Raw genomic sequence first — 13,275 nt, forward strand, 5'->3', positions numbered from 1 at the left:
TGCCATTCTCTTCTGGCCTGTAGTGTTTGTATGGAGAAGTCTGCTGCTAATCTTATGGGTTTTCCTTTGTAGGTCACCATGCTTTCCATCCTAAGACAAAGCAGTCTTCTTGTTTCCTTTTTGTCATTTTATAGGGGAGGAGGGAGGCGGCTAATGGCTTACAGTCCAGTTGTTGACACATGGGTACAATTTCTCATCTCCGCATGATAAGTGTCTGCAGAATATTCATCCCCAACATAGGCCCTCAGTCTTCTATGAGGAAAATATAACAAAAATAAATGAATGAATGAATGAATAAATAAATAAACAAACAAAATGTGTGTATGTGTGTGTGAATGTGTGAGTGTGTGTGAGTGTGTGTGTGTGTGTGTGTGTGTGTGTGTGTGTGTGTGTGTGTGAAAATTTACTTTTCAGTGTTAGCTGAAAATGTGTTCAACTAACGGGTAAAACTGAGATCCTGACTTAGTGGATTATGGAACACTATTTCAGTTTCACGTTTAGTTAGACCCTGCCCCAGTAGGGTAGCATTTTTGGATCACTGAATTTGATAAGCAACCCGACTACAGCTCTCTTCTAACTCATGTATTAAATATTAAAGTCTTTGAGTTTTATTCTGCTGGGAGTTAACAGAGACTAAGCTTTAACATGCATTAATTTCCCAGATAGCTGTAAATTATTCTATGATAAGTCGGAACTAGGCAAGGAGAGTGTGAGATTGTGATTTAGAATAAGAAATAGCTATACTTAGTTTGGGTTTTTATTCCTTACACGGTGCTCCTAAAGCCCTTGGAATTTTCTCTGAGATAAGAGACAAAAATAGTTTTGATTATTTATTGAGGTGACTTTTGGAAAGCTCCTAGGTAGCTAGGATGGGGAAGGGCATGTTTGACAGGGGATCCAACTGATCTATTAAAAACTTGGAACTACCAGCCCTATTTGCTGAAGGGGATAAGGTTGGAGACTGAGCTCAGTCACTGATGAGTTATAATTTGATCAACCATAACTGTGTAGTGAAGCCTCCATATAAAAGCGCCAAAGGACAGGGTTCATGGAGCTTAGCTTCCAGGCTAGTGAACAGTTGGAGGTGCTGGGAGAGGGGAGCTCTGAGAGAAAATGGCTGGCTCTTCCATTTGCTCCCAGGTTCAGTCCTTCAGAATCAACGAATGAATGCTTCTCTGAGCTTTTTTGAGCCACTCCAGCAAAGGAACCAAGCCTGAAGAGAGCATCATGGGAACCTCTAGTCTTCGACGGGTCGGTCAGAAGCACAATAACAACCTGGACTTGTGATGGTGACATGAAGGGCAGGGAATGAAGCTTGTGGGCAGCCTTGTGGAGTTGAACCTTGTAACCTGTGGGTTCCGCTGCCATATTCTGGTAGATAGTGTCAGCACTGAGCTGAGTTACAGGACACCCAAGTCCATTGTGATGAGAACTGAACTGAGCCCACCATTTGTCGGCATTTAAAGGAGGCAGCATTGTGGTGTCTTTCCTTCTCTCACCCATCTGTCCTTCTCTCTCTCTCTCTATCTAAAGAAGTCAGTCCAAGTTGGTGAAGCTCCAGTGATGACAATTTATCATGCAGGCACCTCATCCCAGCAATAACCCTGATATACCAAGAAAAAATAAAATAAAATAAACTAGACTGGGGGGCAGGTCAGTGGTAGAGCGCATATGTAAAGCTGTAGGTGGATTCTAGCACCGCATTAAAACAAAATTAGTTTTCCAGTGATCACTCACATAATAACTATATTCTCTGCATCAAAAGAAATAGGGGACCTTATCCTAAGAAATTTTTAGCCTGTAGGAAATTCACATTATTCCCTCTCTGATTATTTCTTCAAATAGTATGAAAAAGGAGCAATAGGAACATTTTCCTTTTTCTAACGGGAAAACTATTAGGGACAGTGCTTAGTCTCTTCAGTACTTAAAAGGTTAAAAAAAAGTGACAAAGCATAATGACCTAAAATAAAATAGTGTCTAGCCAACAATAGCTGTTTGGGTTGCAAGATTCATCTACCAGAGTTGTCATCAGGAAAAATGAGGGGAGTCTCTGCAAAAGAACTCCAAGTCTCCCTTCTCAGAAACACATCAAAGCCCCATCAGGCTCCCATAAGTCTCTTTCTGCTACATGGAATTATCCAGTGATATCCTATATTTCTCTGACAAAAGGGAATAAGGGCAGGAATGAAAATCAGAAACTAATGATTGTTCCTAAATTAAAGGGGTGGAGGGAAGCTTTCCCTATTCGCTTCAAAGCTTTTTTTAAACATTTATTTATTAATTAACTTTTGTTGCCCTTGTTTTATTGTTGTTATTGATGTCGTCGTTGTTGGACAGGACAGAGAGAAATGGAGAGAGAATGGGAAGACAGAGAGGAGGAGAGAAAGATAGACACCTGCAGACCTGCTTCACCACTTGTGAAGTGACTCTCCTGCAGGTGGGGAGCCAGGGGCTCGAACTGGGATCCTTATGGTGGTCCTCGCACTTTGTGCCACATGTGTTAAGCCCACTGCGCTACGGCCCAACCCCCCCCCCCTTTTAAGCTGAACTTGGGAGCTAGATATTGTCTGTGAACCATTACATACAGTCTCCTGCTGAAGCCGTTAACTGGTAAAGCAAAGTGGGCAACAGTTCTGTCAAAAAAAGACATGGCCTCTGAAACTTCAGGGCTAGAGGAGGCAGCTATTTGGAAAAGCTGAAAACACACATACACTTCACTGGGGAGATCACCAGCCCTAACAAGTTATTAGGGTACAACTACTGTTGGATTTTTTTTTTTCACAAGAATGCTGCTGGGCATAAAAATCAACAAAATTATTATTGACAGTCCTCACCAATGACCAAATTCTGCTCCAGAAAGCCAGTCTACAAACCAATGAGACCATAAACAAAGAGTCACGCCTTATCAGTGTCTGAGGCATAATGTAACATACCGCTCATGGGTCTGCCAACCATTTTTAGATAGTTTAAGGCCACCCTTCCATCAGTCTTAACATTCTCATATATTTCATAATGTTTATTCACTAGGATACTATAGATTGCACTGTAATAAAAGTAGAAGAGTTAAACTGTACTGTGGCATGCACAATAAAGTGCAAGTACACAGATGAGAAGCACTAGTATAATGTACGTGACCAACTCCAGGAAGGAGATGGAAACTGAAGCTGAGCTGCTGCTTGGCCATTTTCTATGACCAGAGGTCTCATACATCGTCACAATACCAAGAAATCTGGCTGTAACTCTGGGCCATTGATAAGCAAGTAGATCACTAGGTGAGGGCTAACTGTAGTTCTGATCTAATAATCTACTTCTCTATTTGGATTTTCTCTCTAGAAACTTTAAGCATGTTCATGATGATATGAACTCATCAAAGGTTCTTTTCCAATCGAGTAGGATTACTGTATTTTTAAATTTTTGTTTGATAGTACAATGACAGAGAAGGGGAGGCAGAGTGAGAAAGAGACACCTGTAGCACTGCTTCACCACTCATAAAGCACCCCCCAACCAACTCCCCCCCAACACATACACTCACACAGGGCTTGAACTCGGATCCTTGCACTACGAAACACATGCACTTAACTGGGTGTGCCACTGCCTAGTGGCCCAAGTGTATTTTTCAACCCTTTTTCTGCAGAACATTCCATCTTTCCAAGGCCACTCCACCCAAGTCTTTTGATGGAACAATGTGATCTTCTTTGGAACTGCCACAATTACTCACTTGCCAACTTACCTTCCAATCCACTTGCACACTGGCTACAAGTGGTTTTGATCTGAAATGTATTGTCAGTGGTTACAAGTGGTTTTGATCTGAAATGTATTGTCCTGGTGGAAGCCCACCCCTTTTGGAATTCTTATCACCTACCAGTTTCATACTCAGCATTTTGCAGATGTTACTGAGACATCTGTGCATAGACTGGCTTTACTGCTTCAGTACAAGTGAAACAACCAGTCACCATCAGAGACAATAATCACCTGAATTTTCCAATTGATAACCCAGACCATTTTTATCAAAGACACTGACTTGGGAAATTCAATCTTTCAAAATAGATTTTGTGAGGGTTCCACGAACTTAAAGCTAAAGTGATCATTAAAACTTCAGATAGGGACAGGTCTGAGGGTATGGATGGACCAAGGCAATACTCATATCTAGCTGAAGCAATTACAGAAATCAGACTTCCTTCCTTCAGCAACTGTAAAATAACTTTGGTCCATACTGTTGGGGGGGGGGGGGGATGTTAGGATAAGATGACCAGAGGGCCCTGAAGTGCCATATAACCTGGACATGGTCACTTTGTTCTGTGTTACCACATTTCCTCATTCAAGTGGGGAAGAACTTAAAGGCAGCACCAATTAAAGGGAGCACCAGGGAAGTAGGAAAAGAAGAATGCTTCTTCTCTCTCTCCTTTCTTTCTGCCTGTATGTCCTATGGTATGTATGCTCTCATTTTCCCTGGGGGGAAAAAAACTGAAAATTCCTGAAACTTAAAGATAAATAAAGGAGGAGGCAAATAAATAATGAAAAATAACAATTTTTTCTTATTTATTTATTACCAGAATACTGCTCAGCTCTGATTTATAGTAGTGCAGGGGCTTGAGCCTGGGGTCTCAGAGCCTCTGGCATGAGCATCTGTTTGCACGGTGCTATCCCCCCCACCTGAAGAACAACTTCTAATGCACCATTAAAGGTCTCAACCCAAGTCACTAGATCACGCTGATGGGACACATACACCAAAAGAAAAGCAAGTAAAAAAAAAGAAGAGAAAAGAAAGAAAAGAAAAATCACTCACTCATGAAACAAAGAAACCCTGACAAAGGAAAGGGGTTTGCCTTCCTCCCAGTTGCCAATTAGAGGTTCGGTCAGGAGAGTCATGTGGACAGGTGACAGAGTCCTGGAAAGCTGTCAGAGCCTGGCTGGTCATTAAGTTGAGCGGGAGTTCTTCCTGTTGCTGTGGTGCAAGTCCTAGAAGGCATCTCAGCCGCTGCCCCATGACCCTTGGCCCAGCTCTGTAGCATGCGGGATGGAGCGCATGAGGCAGGAGCCCATGTCAGCAAGAATCACACCAAGAAGCCATTGCTCAGGGATGGGGAGCCACATGATATATTGTAACTGCTCCCATCATGTCAACAGGTTACCATTTCCAAGGGTGCTGTTCAAATTTCTCCCACTTGAAGAGAAAATGACTCCCATTTCAAGGGAAATAGGAGATTCCTTGTTTGCAGCCTCAAAATTCACCCATGGCAGCTGCCAGACACAGGAACAGAAGTGCCGGGTGTGCATAGAGCTGATTTTGTCTCTCTGGGCAATGTTTCCATTTTAATAATTTGTCTCTTCTCATGACCAACAGATGAGCAAGTTACAAATATAACTACTGTATTTCGGAACAAGCGCTACCACAAGCCATAAAAGTGCTAAGATAAGACTGCAGGCTTACCTCTGGCTCTGGCTGCAAGGTTGGTTCATCTTCTGTGGGGTTGGGTAAAATCGCCCAGGTCATGTTGGCACTGGCTGATGGCAAAGAGCCAAATGTCCCATTTTTCAGCTGCTCTGTGGAATGTGACTTGGGCCCATGCCATCCCAGGATGCTTTCTGAAATAAAGACCTAGAATGATGCCAAGTATTTTCCAAATTAAACATTTATAGCCCAAGACATATTTGGAACTCACTGAATACAAAAACTCACTTAAAATGGGCTTCTTTTTAATTAGGGCATGGGTTTAAGTGGGGCCTGTTCTGAATGGGGTCCCCAATGCAGATCTAGATCATGTATTTATGAACTAGTTTCCACACAGTGGCTGTACTGGAAGGGCCAAAGGCTGTTTCCTCTCTCATCTGTAATGAAAACAATTCACAATTTATGAAACCTAGATATTCTTATCTTTTAACCCTTGTTCTTTAACAAGTTGCCTGCACCTACCATGCTCTACCCTTTTTTATTTCTGTTCTGAAAGAGAAAGAAGAGGGAGAAGAGACACCTGCAGCACTGCTCCACCACTTGCGAAGATCCCTTCTGCCCCCCTCCAACCCCTGCAGGCAAAGACTGGGAGCTTGAACCTGGGTCTCGGTGCATGGTAATGTGTGTGCTCTACTAGGTAGGCCATGACCCAGCCTCTAAAATATTTCCAACAAAAACAATAGTTCAATTTTTTTATATTTATTTTATTTATTTATTCCCTTTTGTTGCCCTTGTTGTTTTATTGTTGTAGCTATTATTGTTGTTGTCGTTGTTGGACAGGACAGAGAGAAATGGAGAGAGGAGGGGAAGACAGAGAGGAGGAGAGAAAGATAGACACCTGCAGACCTGCTTCACCGCCTGTGAAGCGACTCCCCTGCAGGTGGATCCTTATGCCGGTTCTTGTGCTTTGCGCCACCTGCACTTAACCCGCTGCACTTAACCCGCTGCGCTACAGCCCGACTCCCTTTTTTTTAGTTTTTTTAAATATTTATTTATTCCCTTTTTGTTGCCCTTGTTTTATTGTTGTGGTTATTATTGTTGTTATCACTGAATAGGACAGAGAGAAATGGAGAGAAATGGGGAAGTCATAGAGGGGGAGAGAGAGATAGATACCTGCAGACCTGCTTCACTGCCTGTGAAGCGACTCCCCTGCAGGTGTGGAGCTGGGGGCGCGAAAAGGGATCATTATGCCTGTCTTTGTGCTTTGCACCACCTGCGCTTAACCTGCTGCGCTACCGCCCAACTGCCAATAGTTCAATTTTTATCAGAAATGGCTGCTCAAAATATATTGTGTATCAGTCAACAGGAGGACCACAATGCAGAAAAGGCAGCTACAAGGTGACTGCTGGCTGGTGTCTTTGCCATTAGCTATGGCCCCACAGGCAGGGGCAGGAAACGAACAGTGAGAAAACATGAGGTCGCTCTAGTCCAGCAAGAAGTACTTTACAAATTCCTAATCTAGGAAACAAAAAGGCACTTTCTTTCTTCCTTCCTTCTTTCCTTCCTTCCTTCCTTCCTTTCTCTCTTTTCTTTCCTTCCTTCCTTCCTCCCTCCCTTCCTTCTAATCTTTACCAGAGCATTGCTGAGTTCTGAGTTATAGTGGTGCTGGTGTTGAACTTGGGAAATCAGAGCCACAGGCATAAAAGTTGTTTTACATAACCATTATACTGTCTCTCCAGTCCTAAAAGCATTTTTCTGTTTAAAATTGTTTTATTATCTTTATTTATTTATTTGATAGAGACTGACAGAAATTGAGAGGGAAGGGGGAGATACAGAGGGAGAATGACAGAGAGACATCTGTAGCCCTACTTCACCACTCACAAAGCTTTCCCTCTGCAAGTGGGGACCAGGTCGTGAACCTGAGTCCTTGAGCATTGTAACATGTGCATCACCCTGCCCCATAAAAGCATTTTTCTAGTCTCCATTCAAACTCTTGAAGACTTTCTACTCTAATGCTGGTATTGACTTTAATTTATTTTCAACAGTTGAGCATTATTAAAGAGTATTTGTGTATACTCACTGATGGTGAGAGGAGTGATCAGACTGATTTTTTTTATCTTAAAAGATTTCTTTTTTAGTATTTATTTATTATTTATTCCCTTTTGTTACCCTTGTTGTATTGTTGTAGTTACTATTGATGTTGTTGTTGTTGGATAGGACAGAGAGAAATGGAGAGGGGAGGGGAAGACAAAGAGGGAGAGAAAGATAGATACCTGCAGACCTGCTTCACCACCTGTGAAGTGACTCCCCTGCAGGTGGGGAGTTGGGGGCTTGAACTGGGATCCTTATGCCAGTCCTTGCACTTTGCGCCATAAAATGATTTTTTTTAATTCAATAGCAATTCTGCAATTGGGATAAGAGCAAGTTTCAAATGTAACTGATCTGCCCTCTGGAAATTCTGCCCTGGGCCTAAGAGCAGTGTTAACTGGCAAAAACAAAGTTGACTACCTTGGAGAATGCTCACGCGACCCAGAACTCAATCTGTCAGCATTTCAGGCATTCAATTCATAAAGTCACCAAATCCATCAGCCTTTTTATTAGACTTACTCAACAATAAGTCTATACATGTCCCAACTCTTTGCACCCTGAGGGGGACAACTAGTTGATGGAGATAGAATAGCAGCGGCAGATGAGATGTGTGTGTGTGTGAGAGAGAAAGAGAGAGAGAGAGAGAGTGAGAGAGCGAGAGAAACAGCGATTGAGAGAGAGAGAGAGAGAGAGAGAGAGAGAGAGGAGGTGTTTGTGCATGTGTACTCTGCAGCTGAACCCCAGGATTTTGATTTTTTAAATAAAGTATTTTTTTTAAAAAAGATTATCTGGTAGGACAGAGAAATTGAGAGGAGAAGGGTGAGATAAAAGAAGAGTGGGAGAGAATGAAAGAGACAAACTTGTAACAATGCTTCACCACTCATGAATCCCCCCCCAAAAGGTGGGGGAGACTGGGAGCTTGAACCCAGGTCTTTGTGCATTGTAGCATGTGCACTCAACCAGGTGACCCACCTTCAGGCTCTCAAAGCCTCCCCCCTCCTTTTTTTCCTGAAGAAATTTTTTCTTTTTAAATATCAGGTATTAAATCACTTAACTCTGCTGCCTAAGAGCCTCCCGTAGCTTCCTGTGGCAAGTGGATTGCCATCTACACCGGTGGGCTTGAGAGACTGCCTTAGTCTCATGGCAGCCTCCCAGACACTGGCTCTTTTCCCCATTCCTTCAAAGAACCAAACTCATTTGAGGGGAGTGGCTTGGGTGTGCTGTTTCTTCTGCTAACAGTGTCAGCCATCATTTCTACAGGGGGTAGGAGAGGAATTCTTAAGGGGCAGCTAAAACTGAGGGGCACTTGCTCAGAGATGTCCCTGAGACATTCCCATCAAAGGAATTCCAAAAATCCACTTCCTGTCACATCAGTCATCTCACTGCCTCCCAGGCACTTAGCACTATTGAGATTCACCTTATTCATTTGTCTACTTGTCTGCTGTCTCTGATCCCTGGGATGTCAGCTTCATGTAGGTGGAGATACGACTGCCCTGCCTCATAAATGTGTCCCCTGAATGTAGAACTTGGTCTGGCAAGGAGTATGCACTCAATAAACAAACGCCAGATGAATGGCTAGCTTTCAAGATGTTTGAAAGCAGTAAATTTCTTTTTTTATTTTATTATGTTTCTATTTTTATATAGACAGAGAAAAATGGAGAAGGAAGGGTAATAGAGAAGAAGAGAAAGGAGAGAAGAGAGAGAGAGAGAGAGACCTGCAGCACTACTTCACTGCTCATGGAGCTTTGCTCCTGCAGATGGGAACCAGGGACTTGAACCCAGGTCCTTGCACACTGTAACATGTCACCCTAACAGATGTGCCCTGTAAATTCAAGAAGAATGTATATTCACAATCTCCTAAAGTTAAAAACGAAAATATGACAAAGGGATGGGAGGTGGGGAGAGAAGAGAATGGTGATTATGAGGCGCTGGGAAAGGGGAGCTAGGAAATGTGTTTTTATACAGAGAGGTGAGTTCTGGAGATTTGCTGCACAACAATGTAAATGTCCTTAACACTGCTGAACTGTACTCTTGAAACTGGTAAGAGAGAGGGTAAATAGCTTGAGATGTGTATTTTACCGCAATTTTTTAAAAAGGTAAAATGGCAGGGGAGTCAGGTGGTAGCGCAGCAGGTTAAGCGTACATGGTGCAAAGCACAAAGACCGGCAAAAGGATCCCGGTTCAAGCCCCCGGCTCCACACCTGCAGGGGAGTCACTTCACAGGTGGTGAAGCAGGTCTGCATCTTTCTCTCCCCCTCTCTGTCTTCCCCTCCTCTCTCCATTCCTCTTGGTCCTATCCAACAACAATGACATCAATAACAACAATAATAACTACAACAATAAAACAACAAGGGCAACAGAAGGGAATAAAAAAAAAGACAAAATGGCATCCACCTTGAAATCATTTCAGAAAAGTGATTTCGGAGGAATCTTCATAAATGACAAGGCAGAAAAGACTATACTAAGAAAACCAAGCCATGGATCAAGACACCAGAATCTGCCAGAAGATGACAGAGGTAGAAAGATGCCTCGTGCCTTGCCTGTTCTATAGATCAACTATTCAAGAAAGGCCTGGAGTTGGAGTCAGGCTCTCTCCCTCTGCCCCTCACCTTGGGTGTGTGTGTGTAGTTTCTTTTAATTATTTTTTTTTGAGAGAGAGAGAAACCTAACTGCAGTTTATCATTTTATGTAGTTACAGGAATAAAACCCAGGACCTCATGCTTATGAAGCAAGCACTCTTATGCCTAAGCCATTTCCCAAGTCCCTTGAATCCACACCTTAAACACTGGGCAACTGTCCTGTAAACACAAAAGTACTACTGTTTAATTTTTTCTTACTTTTAATAATAAAAAAGCTTAATAATAACATAAATACACATGGCAGGAACCCAGTATGACTGAGTAACTCTTATACTTTCATTCAGTTACATGAGTAATAAATGATCTCTGGGAAAGTTAGGAAACAATTTAAAAAGCATTAGGAAAAGAAATGAGATTGACCTGCACAGGCAATCAGAACAGTGCTCCCTCACTATTTGCACACCTCAACTGTGCTCTCCCTCCCCTCCATACAGTCCTCATTCAGAGATAATAACATAGGAGACAATGAAGTTGGAAGGAGCATCTGGTAATGATGTACTGTATTCTGGGATAAAGATCAGGACAGGAGATTGAAGGTAGCAATGCATGGTGGGAAATGTAGTTTTTAGAGTATTCTATGGATTCAGATTGTAAAAACAATCAGTGAGAGGCCAGAAACCAGTCCTACTGCCGTGTGTGTGTGTGTGTGTGTGTGTGTGTGTGTGTGTGTGTGCACGTGTGTGTGTGTGTTCATAGATGTATCTCATTTGAAAACAAAAAAAGGAAAATTCTAACACAATGAAAAGAACTTTCTTTCTTGGAAAAAGAGTGACTATCAGAAATCTTAAGAGAAAGAATGCATCTCTGAAATTTCTAACATAAAGTGACACAGAAAACAGGAAAGGTACGTCCTCAGGACAATACAGCATAAAGCAGCTTCTGTAAAACAGGAACTGAGAGCCACAAGAAGAAAATACATTGAGGTAAAAAATAGAAGGGAATAGGAAAGGCGGATGCACCAAGAAATATTATGATAAAATGAAATCAGCATTAGTAGAACTAAAATTGCCACCAACACCAGGAAAAAGCAAAGCCAGCATTACAAAAAGTCAAATAAGCAAGACAGGTTCTACCAGCTTGTATTAACTGCAAAGGAAAAAAGAGAGAAACATCAATGAGACAGAGTATAACAGAGAGGGTGCACATCAGAGATCCAAGAGACAGAGGCTCCCTGCTGAAAGAGAGAGTTCAGATCAATGGAACAGGAACAATAAACAATGACAGATGCAAAGAATCATGGCCTGAACTGGAGAGTGAGCTAAGGCTGCTGCCAATGCAGTCCACGCAATCCCATAAAACATCAGGACACCGCTCACTTCTACACACAGACTGGCAGTATTTCCTTTAGATTTTTATTACTGAAATTCCAATGCATAGAAACACAGAGACAGAACAGTTAGTGAGTACCTACCTCATGAAGTTTGACAACATTTTGAATAACAAAAATGAAGCAGAAAAAATCAGACCTACTTCAAAGGAAAAAAAAATCTGTTTTGCCTTGAATTTTGCTACAGCACTAACTGCCAGAAGGCAAAGAGATGAACAGAAGAAGAAGATAAAAGTCTGTGGTGTTGGTGTAGGGTGAGGAGGTTGGGGAGCACTCTAGCTAATGAGAGTTAACATTTATAGGACTATTACCTACAGTTTCTGTGTTCACTCATCTAATCCTACTAACAACCCCTTAGAGACATGCAACTACATTGCCCACTTGACAGAGGAAGAAACAGAGACATAGAAAACTAGGCAGTAGGATGATGAAAATTGAAACAAAGGCCGCCTTCCTCTTCAACTCTAGATGTATGCCTTTTCAGCTCTGCAGAGACTCAGACTATGCTCTGCTTTGGGTGTGTGGGGGGATTACTTGAAGGCATATACCAATATATAAAGAAAAGAAGAATTTAGGAGTCATGAGCAAAAGGACTAATGGTGAATGAATTCAGTTAAATACAGAGCTGAGCAAAGATAAGACTAAAGTGAGACCAAAGGCACTTGAGAGACACTAAGAAATTCAGCCATCACATTACTTTATTAGACAGACAGACAGATGATAGATAGGTAGATAGATCACAGCACTGTTGTGTGACTTAGGACATGCTTTCATGTGCTACTGATGCATGCAAGGCATGTGCTCTACCCATGAACTACCTCCCTGACCTTATCACAATATTTCAAATATCAAAAACTAAAGAAAAAAAAATAACAGTCTTGTAAGACTAAGCCTCACTTGTCTCATTATGTCAAATCTTGGTTTTATTTAAAACATTCACTTTGTTCACCCTGGATGTTTTGCATGAATTGTTATGTCAAAGTACTACTCTAAGTGTCAGGGAGATAGCATAATGTTATGCCAAAGACAGCATAATGGTTATGCCTGAGCCTCTAAGGTTCAATCCCCAGTACCACCATAAGCCAGAGCTAAGAAGTACTCTGGTAAAATAAATAATAACTATATTATAGCAAGTATCACTTAACTTTGGTGGTTTGGCAGTTCATTATTTTACACCTGAATGAGAGTTTCACTCTCCTCACCCTAGTCCCAGCCCTGGAAATAAATTTAATACTTTTTCTAATATTAAAAAATTTAAGATACTTGATAATTATCACACATGATAGAAGTATCAAATTAATATTAAAATATTAATAACAATACCTAACACCTCAAACTTATATTACCAAAAGTCGGGATGAGTATCAAAGAATCGAAGGAAATTAAAGTATGCTGAGGGAATTTCCAGAGGTGTAACTATGGAGTAACAGCTGTCTCACTTCACTCTGACCAATCAACTAGAAAAAGCAAAGAAAATCACCTGAAAACTCAACAAAATACAGCCAAGATTTCTTCATAAACTCACTAAGCCACAGGTAAGTGCAAACACCTGTGGTTAGCAGCTGGCAAAGGAGTGAGATTCTCAGGACTCAAAAAGCCAGACTTAGTGACAGCTGGCACCAAAGTGGGAGTTATCCAGTAGGGCATATTGCTTGTAGCAGGAAAGCAGATCTGGCTGCTTAACTTGTGAACTCAAGGGCAACAGGATATTGAACTGCTCACAAGAACCCACCAGTGTTTAAGAGGAAAAAAATCTGGCTGAAATTAAAAGCCCTCTGATTGGCTCAGGTTCTCACAGACAAATAAATCCCAGTCAAATGCTGGGATTG

At 41.8% G+C, this 13,275-nt stretch overlaps 1 protein-coding gene across 4 annotated transcripts in view; it reads right to left on the bottom strand.

Moving 5' to 3' along the window:
* The window catches only part of OSBPL10 (oxysterol binding protein like 10), a 305,431-nt gene that overhangs the window by 55,766 nt on the left and 236,390 nt on the right, over nt 1-13,275 (bottom strand). For all 4 annotated transcript variants that reach the window (XM_007516838.3, XM_060180484.1, XM_060180485.1 and 1 more), the window contains one exon: nt 5,432-5,586. In XM_007516838.3, coding sequence (XP_007516900.1) covers nt 5,432-5,586 — 155 coding nt within the window. The remainder of the gene's footprint in view (nt 1-5,431; nt 5,587-13,275) is intronic.

The sequence above is a fragment of the Erinaceus europaeus genome, chromosome 21, assembly GCF_950295315.1.
Source record: "Erinaceus europaeus chromosome 21, mEriEur2.1, whole genome shotgun sequence".
Classification (NCBI taxonomy): Eukaryota; Metazoa; Chordata; class Mammalia; order Eulipotyphla; family Erinaceidae; genus Erinaceus; species Erinaceus europaeus.